General features: G+C 31.9%; 1 protein-coding gene and 1 non-coding gene across 2 annotated transcripts in view; one reads left to right on the top strand and one right to left on the bottom strand.

The window, feature by feature from the left end:
• The window catches only part of LOC126721231 (uncharacterized), a 32,372-nt gene extending 11,315 nt beyond the window's left edge, over positions 1-21,057 (top strand). The window contains exons 7-8 of the mRNA XM_050424283.1: positions 19,931-20,047; positions 20,396-21,057. Of these exons, the coding sequence (XP_050280240.1) occupies positions 19,931-20,047; positions 20,396-21,057 (779 nt within the window). The remainder of the gene's footprint in view (positions 1-19,930; positions 20,048-20,395) is intronic.
• Positions 13,307-13,395, bottom strand: TRNAY-GUA (transfer RNA tyrosine (anticodon GUA)). The gene is given in 2 exon segments: positions 13,307-13,342; positions 13,359-13,395. It is a non-coding gene; the product is annotated as a tRNA-Tyr (tRNA).
• Positions 21,058-21,463: the final 406 nt, after the last annotated feature.

Consider the following 21,463-nt stretch of genomic DNA (forward strand, 5'->3'; position numbering starts at 1 on the left):
ATACACACACACACACACATATATATATATATATATTAGTTCAAATTGTTAAGTATTTAAAATTAATCAATTCACCTAATAAATTTTTATAACTAATCAATAATCAACTCCCTAAATAGAACCGACCTTCAAAAAATTCCTTAAACAAAATCTAAAAAGTCAACAATAAAACCCTAAACACCCCTACCTACCACCGACCCCATTTACTTCAACCATAAATACAGTATAGAGTATACACTTAGTATTTATATGTCTCTAGGTCTCACTTTTTCTTCTCACCTTTCACTTTTGGCTTTCACCTTCAGCCTTTCCCTTTCTATTTCTTCTTTAACTTTTTTGAAGCCTATTTCCTATTTCTTATCATTTTAATTCTTCACCGACAAATACAAGGGCACGTAATTGGTTTATTGTCTTGTATTACATAATTTTTGTTTGTCTTTTTTTACTTCGTTTTTGTCATTTGATTCGTTTATATATTTTTGTAATACGAGCCATCCTAGCAAGATCATTGTATATTCAAGTTAAATATGTTATATATTATAAATGATAACATGAACAATATAATAACAGTAACATTCATTTTATCTTATGTTGTGGAAGATTGATTAGGTTGCAACTTGCTACTTGCTTTGGAGGAGTTCAAATTAATTTTTGGAGTGGTACCAGGCTTGAAGTTGATTGATGTGGTCTATTTTGTGAAGAAATTTTGTTAGATTTGTGTTTATTTAGAGTGGGTTTAATTTTGATTACATTGTGACTTTTGAGACCATGTATACCATTTTGAAGTTTATTTGTTATGTTGGTATGTTATTATTTTTAATCCTTGGTGTGACTTTGGGAATGTTAAGACTTTGAGTTTGTTGATTTTATTTTCCTAAGTTGTAAGGCAGAGCCTATTGTTTTTTAATTTCCTAAGTTGTAAGACAGAGTCTACTTTTGTTAGAGATAATATATCTCTTTTTCATTGACCCTATGTTTGTGTTGGAATTGAGATTATTCAATGAAATCTATGTTTAGTTTTTTGTGTGCATTAGTTTTATTTTGAGATTATTCAATAACAAATTGTAGTTTGTGATAATTTTTTTAAAAAAATGTTGTTAATGCCAACCCGCCCAACCCGCTAAGTTGAAACTGTCAAAATTTGTAACCAATTTGTCAAATTTAGATTTTGGTGGGTTGGTGGCAGATTGGAATTTTCCCAACCTACAAGTGGCGGCTTAGATAAAAATATTGGCCTTTACCTGCCCAATCTGACCCGCGCACACCCCTACATGGAAGAATGTTTATTCAACAAATAATGATATTCTTTTTTTAGTCTCATATGTGTTGAGAGAGTTTTTAACCTATAGCGTCTTCTCTTAATAATTACTCTCATATATTTTCAAACCTCAACTAAGAGGCTTTTTACTTTCTAGTGTGCCTAAACTTTGTGTGAAATGACTCTTGTCCTCTTATCTACATATCTTAATTTTCCTTTTCGTTTTGGTTTCTCTTTCACAGGTGGGTATGGTCCACCCCACAAATTGAAAAAGAACATAACTAAATTTTGACCCAGTTGCGGGCCCTAATTTTCCTTTTTATTGGGCTCAAGTTGGGGAATCTGTCAACTGCGTTCGCCGTATGTGTTCTGGGCTTAAATTACTGGTGATAATGTTTATGGGCTTATTTTTAATTTTTTGACAATTCTCTCATTCAAGCCATTATCACTTCGGCCATTTCTTATAAACCATTTAAATTATCACTGTTATAGACTAATGGTCCAGTTGGGTCCAACCAAGCGGGCCTAATTGAACACAAATAGCACCGGCTCGTTATCCTTCCCCACTGCAAAGAGCGGAAAGTAGTCGCTGCTCTGTGAAGGCCACACACAATCCCCTTCGCTTTAGGAAACGCTGGACCCAGAGCTTTCGCCCAAGCCCATCAATTCAACTCTTTTCTTGGAACGGGCGAGCCAGCAAGTGAGCCGAATTTGGGTCCGACCAGTTGAGTTGGACCAATGTTCCATCACCTTAGAGCCCCCACCTTGGTTACAAGCTCACGTGACCAAGCTCGGCGGTAGTGATGCTTGCAGATGTATACGTTGTTGTTCATTTTGTCCATGTGGGATTGCTACCTCACTGTCTCCACTTCACCTGGTGCTTTGAGGTTCAGCAATCTCTATTCTAGCAATTGATTTTTGACATCATTCAGGGAAAAAAGAGGGGCATAATCTCACTTGTTTTATTCATATTTTGTTCATTGCAAGCCTTTTTTGTACAGGGATCTTTACTTGATATGTAGAAGAATAGCTTTCTATTAACTAACACAAAATTATGCTACTAGTTTGTTTCAAAACTATAAATTTAGAACTTCCCATCCATCAACATTACATTGTTTCTTTACCAAGATGAGGATCCTCCATCAATTTCAGCTCATAAACAATTTGAGGAATGAGGCAGAATTCACCCATTAGTGTTTAGCAAGGGAATCAGAGATTGCATGAAAACTTCCAATACCCAAAGTTAATAGGCTAATATTGGCCACTAGTCAACTGATGATTTCGGTCCATTGAAGATTAGTTTGTGCTGTGCATAGACAGATATGACTGTTAGTGTTAATGGCTGAAATCAATTTGTGTAGAAGTTAACTATAACAACCCAAACATAGATATTATTGCCTTTTTTGACTTCAAGCAAAGGACAGGTTGTTTCTTCTTATTGTATAAGAAGCAAACCAGTCATACAAAGGAATAGACATTGCCATACACAATTAGAAGGTTTTAATCAGGTAGTATCCATCACATTGCAAACAAATGTTGTCAACTGCTATGATGGAGTAGTAATTTTTAAGTTCTTCCTTCAATTCTTTAGTTTGAATGGATGAAGAATGGATAAAGACCCGAAGACAAGAAAGCCTCACTCCTGAAGGATGTGGAGAAACATAAAACAAAATAGAGACTAAACCAGTACTCCTCAGATTGAAAGGTCTTTCAACAATCTACTAGTCAAGTACCATTCCAATGGCAATATTTTTGCAACTTTGATTAGTATTAATTCCATTGCTGCACAAATTAAAAAATTTAAGCTGGAAGCTTGTCTGTACAAAAGTGTTTACCTTGCTAGACCAGGAAATTTGTTAAAGGTCCAATGTCCTTGACTTGATAATCTCCAGATTTGTTTGGCTAATATAGCTCTGTTAAGCCAAGCTGCTTTCTTTTTAGATAGACAGAGATCATTCCAACTCAGTTAGTGGAGCTTTCGTTTTTTTCAGAGTCATGTCCACACCATAAATTGCATATGGTTCTATTTAATGCAGTACAAACAGAATCAGGAACCTTGAAACAAGCAAAATTATAGAGGTTAAGGGAGGTTGAGTTTGGCTTTCCAACCTTGGAGCTTTGAACTAACATTGTCAAGCAGAGTTTGAAAGTGTGAAACTTTCCTTCTACTGTAATCAAAGTAAAACAAGGTATTTCCCAGGTTAAGAAACAGCTTTTATCTCTAAAGAACTTCACCATTTGTTCTTTCCTTCTTAGTGGGTGTTTGGACTAAAACAACACTCAGATTTGGACTTACTAATAACTTGTCCTGAGTCTACAGAACCAAGATAGTTTTTCTTCAAGGAACTTGAGGGATTTGTCTGTGACTTCGAAGTAAAGCAAAGAGTCATCTGCAAATAGGATGGGATTAATGGTACGGGAATTTCAACCAATTTTGATCCCACTGCAGACCTTGGTAAACTCTCCTTTCATCAAAACACATTGGCACGTAAGATGAAGAGGTATGAGGATACTGGGTTACCCTGTCTAAGGGTGAGAATGTACCATTTAAAAGGAATTGGTAGGAGACAATTGGGATAGACTCCTTGATGATTGACAACCAGTGCCTAGGGAATTCCATTTTGATGATCACTGCTTGAATGAAATTCCAACCCAGCCTGTCATAGGCCTTGTTCATGTCAAGCTTTAAGGATGCAAAACAAGTCTTTTGTTTTTTACATTTTTTGGTGTAATGTAATTGAAAAACTCATAGGCCAGGATCACATTGTCTTGTATATGTGTACCTTTCACAAAAGCATTTTCGAAAGGAGTTATCAATGAGGTCTTAATGGCCTTAAGTCTGTTGACAAGGTTTTTTGATATAGCCTTATATACTACATTGCAGAGACTAAAAAGATGAAAGTCACTACAAGTCTCCGGTGAAGGTGTTTTGGAAATGAGGGCAAGGTAGGTTTTGCATAATGATTTAAGCAAATGAACAGAATGTAAGAATGCCAAAACAGTATATAAGGTCTGATAGAAGGCAGTAGGGGTGCCATCTGGTCCTGGGGATTTCCATGCTCCCATTTGAAAAACTGCTTCCTTCACTTCCTCCTCAGTGATTGGATGCATTCAAGTGCCGCAGTTGGTCCTGGCTCAACCTTGGTATGCTGATGGAGTCTAGTTCTTCAAAAATATGCCATGTTTCCATTTGATCCCGGGCCCAAAATATTTGCTAGAAGTGTTGGTGCAATCCTCCTCCTATTTTATCAATATCTTCGCTCCAAAAACCAGAGGGTAAATTTAGTCTAGTGATTGGATTATAAGCTCTTATTCTCCTCATCAAGGTTTGAAAGTAGCGACTATATCTATGATCGATCTCCATACACTACCCTATTGTTTCATGCTTTTTGTGATTACATGATCTCCTCCTGTATGATGAATAGTTGTTCCAATTCCTCATGCAGAATGTTCTCTCTTACCACATCTTCCAGTGTGAATATTTGATTGAATTTCTCCCTACTTGTTCTGCTTCTCTGCAATTGTTCTATCTAGTTTCCCAAAGTCTTCCACAGCATGTAAAGCTTGAGTTACTGCATCTTCTCCATTTCATTCTAATGGAACATCCCATGGTTTTGAATGAAGGTGTTGTCCCCAAAACATACCTAAAGCATAGCATGTTTACATGTTAAAACCTCAGCCACATTGACTTCCTTCTTACCAACTGACAACACCTCTTCAAATTATTCTCTGAAAGTTCTCCTCGCTTCATCATTCTCTCTTCACTTTTAGATTAGTCTAATATGGAGTAATGTAAAATAGAGAATGAGTTGTAAAGTGGATTGTTAAAGTATTAGTGTAAATAATTTTTTATTTTTTATTTTTGGTGATGCGAATGCAAAATGCTTCTTCTGCACTCTTTTTTTTTTTTTTTTTTTCGCATTTTTGGATAGGAATGTAGCTACAGTTTTGCCAAGTAAGTAATTATAAAAATATGAAGTTTATGATATATGGATGTATGTATTTATGTACAATCTTATTTGAAAAGAACATTTGTAGACTATCTATATAAATTGCATTAAAAACATCCACTTCACTTGAAGCTCAAAACTAATTTCTCTGACATATACATCAAACAAGAATTCCTTTTGTTTTTGAAAAACCAAGCCTTAGAACATCCAACATTTTCATAATACTGTTTCTTATGTTACAAACCACCAACATCAAGGTTTTTTTTTTTTTTTTTTTTGAGATCCCAAAGAGTTACAAATTCACCAATTGCTAATGTCTAAGTGAATTCAAAATATAGAAGGTATGGCTGTATTATTTACATCTTTTACCTATAAATTGGAAGTTTATTGAACTCGTATGGTGTACACAAAATGATGTTGAGATTTATAAAAGAATATGTAAGTATATGGGAAGGAGCATAGTTTTAGACAATGAGAAAATTCAAAAGTGCAAAAGTATTACATGAGGCATTGAACGCTACATACTTATGTTTATTCGCACATACAACGAAGCAAGTTTGAGAAAACTGTACCCAGTAAATTTGTATCAATTTCAAAAGTGGACTCACTATATAATAATGTTAGTTTTTAGACCCTTTAACACAATAGGTTTAACCTAATATTAAGCCAAGTTGATTAACAAGTTTGTTAATTTGATCTAGGTTAAACCAATATGTGTAAAACACATATAATGCGGAAAATAAATAACACATAGATCTGATGACCTAGGAAAACCTAACTAGTAAAAAATCTGGAGAGGTAAAACCTAGCTATCCTTAAAATAAAAACAGATCCACTATGAAAGAATTGAAGTTTGTACAATAAGACTTAATCCATTAACATCCTATTGCTACTTCGTGTAAAAAACTTACTACCACAATCATGTGACAGCTTCGAGTTTACGGACTACTTCTTTCCATGATCTACAGCAACCACAAGTTATCCTACTTATGACTTTGAGACTCCACTCAAAGGTTTCAGATCTTCTTGAAAGTTCTTTATGCAGCAATTAAAGCAATCATCAAGCTATTGACGTGAATCTTGATCTTGATAACTCTATGTATGTGTATGAAGGTAAGCACCTCTCAGATTTCACAAAAGATTCAATACACAACTCAACAAAGACTTCTAAAACGTAGCTAGGATTTTTCCTTTTATACTTGGAGTGAAACACTTAACCCTACCTGTCATATGGGCTAGGGCTAATTTGAGAATTTTGCAGAAAATTACTGATGCACGAGTTTCGATTGATCGAGTCTAACTTTTAATTAATCAAGCCTTGCAAATTTTGAATAGTAATTTCCTACAATTACTCGATTCCAACTTAACATCAATCCAAACTTTGAGCAAGTCTAAACCAAGATTCTATGTTTTGATCATGATTTGCCAACATATACAAAGTGAAGTTCTAATACATTAATTGCTAAAGTCTTAAAACCTAACAAACAATAATATAATTGTATATGATATTAAAATGATATACTATATTATTCATTAATGTTCATAAAATAAGTTGTTACCTATTACGACATAAAGGTAAATTGAAAATTAAAAATAAATTTTTAAATCCACAAATTAGGACACATTTAATTTTTAGCTTTAACTATTTGTGGTTATGACTTTGAAAAATCATATGTTTTATTATAAAAATAAAATAAATAAATAAATAAAAGGCTATGAGCACACCTGCATAGTGTGTGTGGATAGGCTAGTAAACATTAGCATTATCTTTGCTTCCAAAAAATTTCAGATTTATGCCAGATTTTCTGAGATTTAGATTTTTGGTGATTTAATAGAATTCTAATTTTTTTTTTTAAATACATCATCTTCCTATAAATATCCAATAAAAGTCTCATTTGATAATGTGTATTGGAAGATGCTTCAACTACCAAACCTTGGAATTGAATGATTATAGCCTTAGTGATTTTTGAAATGAGAAACAAAGTTATAGTTAGTAGAGGCAAAGGAGGAGTAAGAGGAGGGCTAGAAGAAGGAGCAAAATACTCAAGAGGAAAAGAAGACAGAAAGAAGAAAATACCTATGAAGGTGATGAGTGTTGATGTGATGATTGGATCAATGAACTACCAAAATCTTTTGAAATTGAGGTATATCTAAACATTTCAAGTCATCTATTTTTTTTCCCTCTATTGTTAACACGCATACCCGGGTGGGTTTTGAACAAATGGCCTCACCATCCTCCCAAACTTGTGAAAGGAAGTGTCATTTGAGCCAAGGCTCCTTGGCCCTTTCAACTCATTAATTTATATAAATATGCAAAAGAGGAAACTTGTAGAAAGTTGAACCTTAAAACCCTAAAATGGTTAATGATCTAACATGTGGTTATGCTATCTTTGCATTATTAATTTCTAAATGATTGTGTTTTGGTTGAAGTATCATTGAACGAGCATGGTTTGCACTGGAAACTGCATTTAAGCTTGTAAACCTTCTAATTCACTATACAGAAACTACTCTCCATCCTCCACTTTCTTGAAACTTTTTTTTTCTTCTCTCAAGTTTGTGTCTTTCTATTCCCCATTTCTCTTTTTCTCTTATAATGTTATCCTCTTTCTTCTTATTTATCTATCCTCATCTCCACTCTTCCATCTTCTTTAACAAACTTTTGAACGATGCAAAACAAAAAGAAAGATGGAATGGGTGAAATGTGAAAGCATCTCATTTCATACAATTGGACCATATATGATAGCCTTGCAAGTTGCAACACTAATTACATGTACAATAGGTTTGTATATTTACACACATCCATGTAATTTATCATTCTATAACTTTTTCTTGCACTTCTTTTTTTCTCCTTTTGGATTATCTTTTCAAACTTCAATTTTATTCCAAAATTAGTATACATAACATTATTGATTAGTTGTCTTTAGTTGGACAAATTTATAACTTTCTATCACTGATACAAACTTCAATCCTATCTTTTTTAATTAGTATGAATATCGTTAGTTGAAAGTTAAGTTGTTTCCATAGATTGAAGTGTTCGGATTGTTGAGTTTATTGTGTAGGATGAAGAAGAGGATAAAATGGAGAAACCTCATTCGATGTTAAAACTGAAAATAATAATAATAATAATAATAATAAAATATTTATTTTAATTTATGTATCATGTTATTGATGTGACACTAATCAATTCATTTTCATGTTAGTTTGTAAACCTGTTGTTGTAAAATTGTTAGTAGCTATAACACTTTCTTGACATTAACCTGTGGAATTAATAAACAGATTCGAATAAAGGGGAGGAAACTTATCCATCTTCTTGATAACTCCATTTTCTGGATCTTAGAGGCATTCACAGAAGAAAATGTGCTCAAAGATAGCAAGGCTGTCCAAAGATGGCGATATATTTTTGCTTCCCTAGTTCAAAATTTTCTTGTATTGCTATAACATCCATTTTCAAAAGCAAGCATACAAGACATACTTTTCTAAAAGTAGGATCAAAAGCAGCTCACACATGTGATTGCATGCTATTGCAAAGTAAGCATGAAATCACATATTCTCATCTTCAAGTTTCTTTTCATTATGTGCGCTTGAAGAAGCTTCAACTACCAAGCCTTTAAACTGTATGGTTACGCCTTCAATGGTTTTTTAGATGAGTAACACAATTACAGTTAATTAGTAGAGGGAGATGAGAAGGAAAAGAAGAACAACAAGAAGTAAATACTTATTTTGATAATAATAAATATTAATGTAATCTAATCAGTGAATTACCAAAATGTATATCTAGATTTTCGATTCATGGTTATTGAAAATTAGAAATGAAAATGTCAAAACTTTGTTAGCTAAATGGCTTATAATAGTATGGCATGAGTCCACATCTGTTATCAAATCAACATTCTTCAAAGGATTATCTAGTGATGATCAGGAATGAGGCAATTAAAACTGGTATTTAGTAAATATAGATATTGCAGTCAATATTCTTCAAATTATTTTCTCTGTGTTTTCTAAGAACTAGGAATAGAAGAAATGTAAAGGCCTGTTTTTATTTTGAGAAATTAAAACTATTTTTTTTCCTACTTGTTTTAGGTTACCAAACAAGTTTTTGAGTGTTAGAAAATAGAAAACTGTTCTAAAAAATAGAGAGCTGACAAAAAAAAAAAAATAGTTACCAAAACATACCCTTATATTTTTATTAAAGATTGAATGTGCACTTCATTGAAAAAAAAATCCAAATTAAACAAGGAAAAATAGGAGATAAAACAATAAAATCAAAGGGAGTGTTACAAGCATCGGGGCCATTTTGGTCTCTTCCAAGCAAGATCTTTTTGCTCCCTCTTTTCTCTTGATTTTTCTCTGCAGATTGGAGAGATAGCATTTTGGTGTGCCCAGGAAGAAAGAACAATTCATGTCTATATTTGAAAATTAAAGAATAATTGTAATGTATGTTGAACTGATTTTGTCAGTTGTACTCAATAAAATCTTAAAAGTGAGGACTATTCGCAAATTAAACTAGCAAACTCAATTGTGATATTCTTGTTTGTGGTCTTTTGTCAATTTTCCAAATGTTTAAATTTGATTGAACTTCTTCTTCGACCTAGGTTTAGTTCAAGGAGCTAATTATGCAACTTGCATATACAAAAAATGATGAAGGCTAGTAGTGCATATTGAGGTTATGTTTACTTATCAAACTTGCAAAAGAGGAGAAAGACCTTAGCTTCGAAAAAATGATAACTAAGATTGGTTTGATGAAAGACAAAGAGACACTCATGTATGTGTAATTAGAAACTCATAAAGAAGTTCCATATCTGCTAAATGTATTTGAAATTGCAAGGGTTTATAAGTGTATAAGTATATGAAGGCAAGGTTGTCAAAATTGAAGTCCTATGTAGAATCGTAGGAGGTAAGTGGGATCATAGATCATAGGATCGGATAACGAATTGTAATATCGGATCGTGAATCGTAATATCCTACATTATTTGAGAAAAAAAATGCATTGGTATGTTGAATAATCACATGAATTATACATTCATTCCTAATTTGAATCCATTAGATGTAATTATCATACATTACTACATCCATTTGTAAGCATCATTTAAAGAGGCCAAAAACCTCAAAACGTGACTCTATTGGGATGTTATTTTTCATTTAGGTTCAACTGACACTATCTCTCTACTTTAGAATAACAAAACTTGGCCTATTTGGATGTTATTTTTCATTTGGATCCAGCTAAGTCTTCTGTCAAGTTAAAGAAGAAATCAAAATCGTTTGGGATCGTCAGAATCATATAATCCTATCGATCCTGAAAGATCGCAAAAATCCTTGAAAGATCCAAATCATTTTAGGTAGGTAAGATCATAAAATTGTAGGATTCTAAGATCCAAATCAGGATTTTGACAACCATATATGAAGGTTTTATGTTTTCTCTCTCTCCTAATAAGTCATTTTTCCTCACGTTGGAATTCCTCTCGCTCTTATAATGAAGCTAAAGTCAAACAAAACCTTCTAAATGAGAGGAAGATCAATTGTATTTTCTAGATATTAACACTCATTGGCATTGAGCAGCGTCCATCTTGAAAAGGATGAACATCTTCTAATTTCTCTCTAGAAATGGCAATCTAAGTGCCATGTCCTAATTAGCTAAATTTAAGGGATCATGATAATTAGCATTAAATAATGATTGATTCCAATTTAATGGAAAAGGGCTACATGTCATGGAAGAATGTTTATTCAACAAACATGATATTCCTTTTTTGGTACAACTCTACACAAGTGATTTACACATTGCATTAGCAAAAGCTCATGAATCTCATATGTGTTTAGATTTGAGAGAGTTTTTAACCTATAGCATCATCTCTTGGTGATTACTCTCATAGATGTTCTAACCTCATTTGAGAGACTTTTTACTTTTTAGTGCGCCTAAATTTTATGAGAATGCATCTTTTTCTCTCCAATCCACATTTCTTAATTTTCCTTTTCATTAGTATCTCTTTCACGGGTGGGTATGGTCCACCCCACCACATATTGAAAAAGAACACAAGTAAACTAAATTTTGACCTAGTTGTGGACCCTAATTTTCCTTTTTATTGGGCTCAAGTTGGCAAATTTTTTCAACTGCATGGGCTATATGTGTTCTGGGCTTGAATTACTAGTGATGATGTTTATGGGCTTATTTTTAATTTGTTGACAATTCTCTCATTCAAGCCATAATCACTTTAGGCATTTCTTATAAACCATTATTTTTGGTACTATTTATGCATCTCACTATACTATTTCAACTACCTTTTAGCTTTATCTACATTACTTTTTGCAAAAAAAATTCAATTTCAATTAAATAAGCTGTTCTTAAATAGTCACTAACAAAAACCAACAATGTTGTTGTAGGAGGCAAAATTTTAAGCCAATCATAAAATGCCACATCAAAATTTAGTGACAAAATTTAAATTAATATGTCATTAAATTAAATAAATCAAGTGTTGACATATGTCATTTAAGATGATATTTATCCTAATTAAATAGGGATAAATTGCTTGATGATAATTATTCTAATTAAATAGAGATAAATATCTCAATTAAATTGGAATGATAATAGTTAGTCATTATCTCTATTAAAATAAATAAATAAATAAAAATAGAGATAATTATCTACAAGGAAGTCAATCCCAAGTGGGACTTATCCTTTGAAACCACTATAAATAGAGGGCATACCTCCTCTCATTGACAAAAATTTTTCTAAGACGTCAAAGCTCTGGAGAAATTCTGCCTCAAGAACACACGAAGAACATTCAAATAAGTTCTTTGAAGTTCTATTGGAATTAAGCTAAAAAAGCCTCCATAAACTTTAACAAACCTCAAATCCTTGAAACTCAACGGATCAAGCCTCTAAAGCCCTGAAGAACTTCAACCTAAAAGCCTTCATATTCAAAAATTTGAAGAACAATAAATCTCTAATAAGCTCAAAGCTAGAGATTTGTTGTGGAGACCGTTCAATCCATCTTTCAACTAAAGTCAAGAAGATTCCTTGTTCGAGTCAAGTTCAATGAAAATAGAATCAGATGGTATTCTTTTGTAAAAGAATTGAAATAGAGATTGTACTTGTTATTCATCAATACAAATTATTATTTGCAAACCATATTTCTTTTCAATTATTTAATTTTCTACAATTGGAAAAATTTTGTGTTTACAGTTGTAGATTAAGGGTTTGTTTGAGATCTGTTTATTTTGCTGAAACTGAAAACTTTTTACTGAAAATACTGTAGATAAAGGTAAACGTTAGCTAAAATAGTATAGTGGGACCCATAAATAGTAGCAAAAATAAGCTGAATAGTAAAATAAATTAACAAAAATAATCTCTGCAAAACAAACACTAAATAATTTATATATAACGGACGTGTTTATTTCAAATTCTTCAACATTATGTGAATTACCATGAGAAATTTTGCCAACCATTCAATCAAAAATAGACAGAGAATCCACATACAAAGCCTCTAAGGCTGGTGGTGGTGAATCTTCTAACCATACAATATCATTATCTATATGCCTAACATAGCGAGCTAAGGAGTGAGCAACCCTATTTGCACTTCATCGGATACTCTTTATTTTCATATGCCAGAGACCGCCTGCAATACAGCGAATATCATAATAAATATTGCCCAATCAAGACACTGCACTAAACCATGAACACCCCTAGTTCTATCTGCTTTTTATGGTAATTGTTAATAAAACATTTTAGAAAATTCTTGACAAAATTTTTATGGGAAGTACAAGAAGTTATCGAACATATTAAATTTTTTTTTCTTTTCCTCTAAAATTTTTTTAAAAGATATATCCTAAATTAATACCGCATCAGCACATCGTTAACTTTCCCTAATTAAAATAATTTGATGTAATTAAAGCAACTTTAAATTTCATTTTAATAGACTCAAACCACCATTGAAATGAAATTGACAACTTTGCCAATAAGTTAAGTTTTTTTTTTTTTTTTTTACCAACAAAACACATAGTAATGGAATTGTTTCATAAAAAATAATAATAATAATAATTAAAAATTAAAAATAAATTAAAATTAAAAAAAAAAAAAAAAAAAAAAAAAAAAAAAAAGACGGAGAGATCCGACCTGCCGGATTCGAACCAGCGACCTAAGGATGTCTGTTAGAGACCAACTACAGTCCTCCGCTCTACCAACTGAGCTAAGGTCGGATTTCGATATTACCTACCAACTCTTGACTTATTCTATCTTCTATTTTTATCATATTGCAAAATGGAAAGGAAAAGAAAAACACTAACTATCAAAAAGAATGATAGTTCAGTTGGGACCCAGAGCTTCCGCGCCTATTGTTCCACATTGTTAGAGCCCCCACTTTGGTTACAAGCTCACACAACTATGCTCGATTGTAATAGTGGACTGTTTGATAGCTTATAACTATATACAACATGTTCATTTTGCCGATGTGGGATTGCTACCTCATTGTCTCTACTTAACCTGGTGCTTTGAGGTTTAGCAATCTCTATTCTAGCAATTGATTTTTGACATCATCCATGGAAAAAAAGAGGCATAATCTCACTTGTTTTGTTCCTATTTTGTTCATTGCAAGCCTTTTTTAGTACAGGGATCTTTATTTGATATGCAGAAGAATAGCTTTTTATTATCTATATATCACCGACACATAATTATGCTACAAGTTTGTTTCAAAACTATAAATTTAGAACTTGCCATCCATTAACATTACATTGTTTCTTAGCCAAGATGAGGATCCTCCAACAATTTCAGCTCATAAACAATTGGAGGAATGAGGCAGAATTCACCCATTAGTGTTTAGCAAAGGAATTAGAGATTGCATGAAAACTTCTAATACCCAAAGTTAATAGGCTAATATTGGCCACTAGTCAACTGATGACTTCGGTCCATTGAAGACTGGTTTGTGCTGTGCATAGACAGATATGACTGTTAGTGTTGATGGCTGAAATAAATTTGTGTAGAAGTTAACTATAACAACCCAAACATAGATATTATTGCCTTATTTGACTTCAAGCAAAGGACAGGTTGTTTCTTCGTATTGTATAAGAAGCAAACCTGTCATACAAAGGAATAGACATTGCCATACACAATTAGAAGGTTTTAATCACGAAGTATCCATCACATTGCAAACAAATGTTGTTCACTGCTATGATGGAGTAGTAATTTTTAAGTTCTTCCTTCAATTCTTTTTTTTTTTTTTTTGGATTGATGAAGAACGGATAAAGACCCGAAGACAAGAAAGCCTCACTCCTGAAGGATGTGGAGAAACATAAAACAAAATAGAGACTAAACCAGTACTCTACAGATTGAAAGGTCTTTCAACAATCTACTAGTCAACTACCATTCCTATGGCAATATTTTTGCGACTTTGATTAGTATTACTTCCATTGCTACACAAATTAAAAAATTTAAGCTGGAAGCTTGTCTGTACAAAAATGGTTACCTTGCTAGACCAGCAAATTTGTTAAAGGACCAATGTCCTCGATCTAGGACCTAGTCTGTATAATCGAACACATACACAAGCACACCTGTTTCCGGCATGTAAAGCTTTTTTTTTTTTTTTTTTTTCACCACAAAAGAAAACACATACTACGGTTCCACATGGTTTATACAAAAACAAGCAGTTTGGTTAGCCCATTTTCTAATATGATCCATTAGCAAATCATTAACTACAATGCACCCTATTGCTCTTCCTGCGTCTTTCCAATGATTGATTTCTTCTTCTAGGATTGAATCTCTCCAGATTATATGGTGCTTCCTTGTCAGCCTTGGTTAGAATCATCATGCTTGTGATTCCCCTCCCGATTTCCTGTTGTATTGCTTCCATTGCTTTGCTGCCAACATTCCAGGGGTGTTTCCAAATTTTCCTTTGGTCTGTATTGTAGTTTGTATCTTGATTAGAGTTTTCATTATCAGTTGGTATCCCTTCTTGACGGTATCCGGGCCAGATGAGCTGGTCTTCCCCCACATTTTTGAGATGGGGATTGAGCTGATTTGCTTGGCTTCCTCAAAATTTTAGACCTGGTTCAATAATTGTAGATTCCATACTCTGGAGGAGTTGTCTATAAGGTCAGAAACCCTTGTGATGCTTAAGTCTTGGAGTTGAGAAGAGGTAAGTTTGGAGGGGAACCAAGCAGTATAGTAAGATTTCAATGAATGGTTAAAAATAGAGTAGAATTAATACCAAAACAATTATAAAAATATATAATAGAATGATGATGTATAAAATTATGAGGCGTCAAATGCTAATTTTTCAAAATATCAAGTGTCTTTGTTTTATATATAAATATATATATATATATTAAGATTAGCTAATAATAATAATAATAATAATTATTATTATTATTATCCCTTTTTTATTACTCCATGACAGAACAAGACAATACACCAGATGACCTACTTTGTGTTTACATGTGAATCATGTGATACTTTTGTTTCAACCAATGGAATTCTTATAATCTTCTGAATCATTGTTCCCCCTTTTTACTTTTTATAACACATATCTTGAAGCTTTAAAGTCTGTAGGGACCCCCTTCAAAAAAATAAAATAAAAAAATAAAATTCTGTAGGGACCAAATGAAATTTAATGTTGGAATATTCTCGTTGTTGAAGATTTGAGGTCTTCTTCAAAACTATTGCCTATGTGACTATTCCTTTGAATGTGTCCGGTCCTTCCATGCATGCTTTTCATAATCTATTATTAATTATTCTAACAGAAAATACAATTTGTATTTATGTGATTTGGTTCTATCACAATTTATTATGTCTTTTTTTAATAAATAGATAAGATTTGAAATTTTTTAATATTTGCTCCATGATAATTATTCTTTACAAACATGTCAAAAGTGAAAGGCTTTGTTGTTGAATTGACACTTCCCCATGTACAAAGTGCTTGGGGGTCTAGGAGAAAAAGAGTTTGAGCTGCGAAATTAGCAGCATGTTGTAATTATTTCTCAAAAAAAAAAAATGTCAAAATACGAATGAGTTTCTTTATATGATTGATTTTTACCATTAGGCCAAAATACTAATAGATTTCTTTTTTGTGTAAGCATGGTTCAAATTTAGGTCATTTGTTCGACAACAATAAGTTTTACATATTAAATTGACTAGAACTCACCATTACATTTGACCCCTTAAAATTGTGATTAAAATGAAATGAAAAATGTTAAAGGTACAAACTACTTTAAAAAAATTTTCACAAATTACTAATGTGGTAAGTAGTTATTATTAAGTAAAAAAGTGATGTTAGTACTTGATCTTGATGAGATCCAGTAAAAATTTGCCACATCAACAGTTATATATAAAAATGTTGTAAACTCAAATGAAATTATTAGGATTCTACTCAAATTAACAAATTTACCTCTTGTGGTTCTATCACAATTTAGTGCTATGAACAGTTCAATTGTTACATTTTGACCCTTTGAATTAAAATAAAATCATTGGACAGTTTTAGATGGAGCTCTTAACGATTTCTTTTTTAAGTCTGAACTTTGGGGAGTCAAATGTAATAACTAAAAGCTTCAATGTGGTAAACTGTAATTTACCATCATCGTAGAAGTCAGCAAATGGCTTACTAGTTGGAATCTAAATTTTCTGTCCCATTTTTCCTGCTCTACTCTATACTCCACCAATAAAAACTTGCCAAGTATTCACCTAATTAATTAAATACTACAATTAATTAATATCATTATTGACTTATTAATATTATCATTATTAATTAATGGTAGTATTTAATTAATTAGGTGAATATGTGACAAACTTTGATTGGTGGAGTATAAAATAGAGCAGGAAAAGTGGTATTATACTTTTGTTTCAACCAACAGCATTCAAATTATTTAAGCTTTAAAGTACTGTATACCGTTGTGCTTTTCATCGTCCATTTAAAAGTTGTCACCCACCCTCCTCTCATTCCTAAATTATTGTAAACATAAACTTTAGGTCATTTTCTCCACTTCCATTAATTTGTATCCTATGTATTTAATTGAATGCTTAGATGGCACTAATTTTAGTATTACCATTTTCTTTCTTTTTTTATACACACCATTACATTAATAAAAAAAAAAAGGTACACGGCCCAATTTTTTTTTTTTAATAAATAATAAGTAAATAAAAAAGACAAACAAATTAACAAAGTGGCACAAATGACAAATTATGAAAGTGTAAATTAAAATCTAATTTGGTTTCTTAAGTAAACGTATATATGTAAATAATTTAGGAATTAATAACTCTAGGGCCACAAGAATTTTAACAAATTATTTCAAAATTATGGGAAAATTATACTTTACTACTTTAAATTATATTATATATTACATTTTGTATCCTAAACTTTTCGAATACATGTTTTCCACTTTAAACTATAACCCTTATTACACTTTGCATCACGACTTTAAGTTTGCTGTTAACTTGAACGGAAATTCAAAATTTAGGATATAAAGTGTAATAAAGAGTATAGTTTATGACGATAAAGTGTAATTTATCATTTGTTAAAGGGTTGTAAAGAGGGGCAATTATTAGGTCTTTTCACTCAATGTCATATTATTCTATCCAAGTTAACAACAAATTTGATGTTTGGATGTAAAATGTTATAATGATTATAGTTTAGGGGTGCAAAACGTACATTCGAAAAGTTTAAAATGCAAAGTGTAATAGGGGGTGTAATTTAGAGTAGTAAAGTATAATTTCCTCCCAAAACGCTATCAAAGGGGCAAATTGCTAACAATAGATGATTGAAAGATGCATTTGGACCTATTATTAACATAAATTTTTTTTTAAACCATTATTATTATTATTATTATTATTATTATTATTAAAAGTGATGTTAATGATATGTAAGAGAACTAATAAAAACTTAGAAACTCAATTATTATGAAAAACTAAATGATGTCTCGCGCAATGCGCAGACTGTCTTACAAGTTCATTTAAAATCATTTTTATGTATATTAAGAACTATATATAATACTTATTTTGTTGTATAATATTTATATTTGTCCACAATATTGTTGAATACTTTGAAACTTGATTTTCTTAATTCATATTTTATTTTAAAAAATTGTATAACACTATAAGACTATAAAATATTATAATATTTATCGTTAAAATTATATTTTATTTTTTAAACTAATTAAATGATTTTGAAATCTAAAAATAAGAACTTAAAGCATAAAATATTTTTATATTCTAAAATTACATAAATTTAAGCACCCTCCTAAACACTTCCTCAACCACTCTATTCTCACAATCAAATATGGAAACCTCAATTACAAACACCCAATTCATTATCTTAATGAAATTAAGAAAGTCATTTGTAAGTATCAACATAAACAGAACATGATTAAATAAAGTTTTTTGGCTAAAAACACATCCCTTTATCAAAATTTAATTGTTTTTAGTTGGGGTTCTATATCCTTTAAAAAAAATGAAAAATACTTTAAAATCATCATCAATTTTTATTTATATCATCACCATGGTTTATATCGTACAAAATAGCAATAAAAAAAAAAAAAAAAAAAACTTACAAAGAAACCTACAAATTATGAGTTCTAACACAAATTTTTTTTTTTTTTTTTTAAAAACTAATAATAAATTATCAATTAGAAAGTTTCTTTTTCTTTAGTTCTAAAACAAAATACATTCATGACTTTCCCAAACCAAAATCCCCAACACCCAAAGACTCAAAGCAAATCATAACCTTCACAAAATCCATAACATCCGACTTCAACATCAAAACCGTAAGCCACCGTCACTAAATAAAAAATGCAAGTCATCTTCCTTGGTCATAGCCTATTCAAATAGGTTAGAATCAAATAGTACCACAATGTTGGAGTTATGTAGATGTCGTTGAAAGGTTCAAGGTAAATGACATCATTTTTTTTTTAATGTATTAGAGATGAGATGACATGAAAGGTTGTGGGCATGTTTATATAAAAGAGTAGAAGTGAAATGAGGAATGGAAATGCAAAGAGTTTTTTGTGTGAGAGAAAAGAAAAGTCTTGAAACATTGAACCAAATAAAACAAATAGTATTCTTGAAACATTGAATAAAAAATGTAATAAAAAGTAGTCTTGAAACATTAAATCAAAGGAAATAAAAACCCTCTATTTTTAAATTTGTTCTTATCTCTGATGTGAGTTAAGAGTAATTCAATTTTCTTCATTGATTTTATGATTCTCAGCCCAAAACAGTGTTATTTAAGATTTTTTTTTTTTTTTTTGACATTGTTTTTTAAGAATTAGACCTCGCCTTAATAAAAGTTTGATGAATTTATTCTCAAAAAAAGAAAGAAAAGAATTAGACCTTAATTAATTATTATTAAATCATTTAAGATTTTGGAAATACAGATACATGGATATAATTTAGATGGTTCAGTTCATACGCGGATTCAATATTTTTTTGACACTGACATGACAGTATAGGACTTTTCTTGTTCATAAAAAAAATAATATAGGACTTTATATATATATATATATATATAGAGAGAGAGAGAGAGAGGACTTTTCTTCTTTTTTTATCAAACCCCACCAGTCATGAAGAATTGAAGCCGACGTTTCATCTGCAACCGTAGTACAATGGTATAAATTGGTAAGGTGAGGTTTTGGTCTAATGGGTCTAGTGCAATAGACCTAAACTTTACTTAAAGTGGCATTGACCATTTCAGTCAAATTACTGGGTTTACAAGCTCCAATAAACTTATAATTAATGCCATGCCTTTTTCTTTAGGGACTTCGATTGAGGAAGATAGGTTGATTTGGAATGGTGATAAGCATGGGGATTTTGAGCTCAAATCAGCGTATTCTTTAGCCACTAGATTCAATGAGGAGGAAGAGGAGTTTATGGGTTGTTGGGTTTGGAAGGTGGATACTTTACCGCACATTAAATCTTTCATGTGGCAATGCTTGCATAATAGCATTGGGGTGGGAGATTGCCTTGTTAAAAGGCACCTTAGTGAGATGGATAGGTGTCCTATCTGTCTAAGGGAAGTTGAGACCATTATTCATAGACTTAGGGACTGTGAGATGGCAAAAACAACTTGGACTAGCCTGGGGGTTCAGCCAAACAGCAGCTTCTTTGAGGATAGCATCCACATTTGGCTTGAAAAGAATTGCAAAGATCATGGGTGCAGAGTGCCCAATTAGCCACCGTGGAGAATTCTTTTTCCTTTTGTCATTTGGTTGTTATGGAAAGAAAGGAATAATGTGGTGTTTAGAGGCCAAAACTTTCGGCCTGGTGTTCACAGTGAGGCGGTGTTCCAAGCTCTTGAGTTTTTGCATTGTGCTTTGAATCCTAAACTTGCAAGTATCAGAAGGATGGTCCGGATCAGATGGGAGAAGCCTTCACCTGGTTGGGTTCGCTTAAACATTGACGGATCAGCCTTAGGGAATCCTGGTAGAGCTGGCTGCGGTGGCATCGTTCGGAATGATCGTGGAGATTGGCTTGGTGGCTTCTCTAGATGCATCGAAGTCACCACAAGCTTTATAGCTGAGCTTTGGGCTCTTCATGATGGCCTCAACCTTTGTCACAACATGCATCTTCAAGATGTTGATATTCAAATTGATGCCAAAGCAGTTGTTGATATTATTAGAGATCCTTATTATTCGAACCGGGTTGTTATGCCTATTGTTGATGATTGTAGACAGTTGATGTCCCAATTTGGCCAAGTTCGGATTGGGCATTGCTATCGTGAAGCTAATTGTTGTGCTGACTTTTTAGTTAGGAGAGGTGCGCTCCAAGATTGTTGTTATTATGTGTATCAGGACCCTCCTGTGGACTTGCTTGATCTTATTAGTGCGGATAAGGAGGGTGTGTATTGTATCAGGGCTATTCCTTCTGTCTCTGGTAGCCTTTAGTTTGTTTTAATGAAATTTCCTCTTTACCAAAAAAAAAAAAAAAAACTTATAATTGATTTTAGGAAAAGTTAATGCATGTTTTAAGGACGTTGATTTAGAAAATAATTTCAAATGAAAATATTAAAAAGACAAGTTCTAGTGAACATTTTGATTCGATTAAATTTGAGTTAATGTATTAATTATAGTAACATTGCATTATCAAAAACTTTTATTACATCTTTTATAATAATTAAGTTGAAAATTTTTATTTTCATTTGGGGCTATTATTGACATCACTTTTGAACTTATTAACAACAACTTTCCACCTCAACTGTTGTAAATGTTTTTTATGATGAGGTATTAGTTAAAGTATAGCTATTGATTTTTTTTAAACATGAATTTTATTTTTTCATGTATAACTGTACTT

The sequence above is a fragment of the Quercus robur genome, chromosome 4, assembly GCF_932294415.1.
Source record: "Quercus robur chromosome 4, dhQueRobu3.1, whole genome shotgun sequence".
In the NCBI taxonomy this organism is placed as follows: Eukaryota; Viridiplantae; Streptophyta; class Magnoliopsida; order Fagales; family Fagaceae; genus Quercus; species Quercus robur.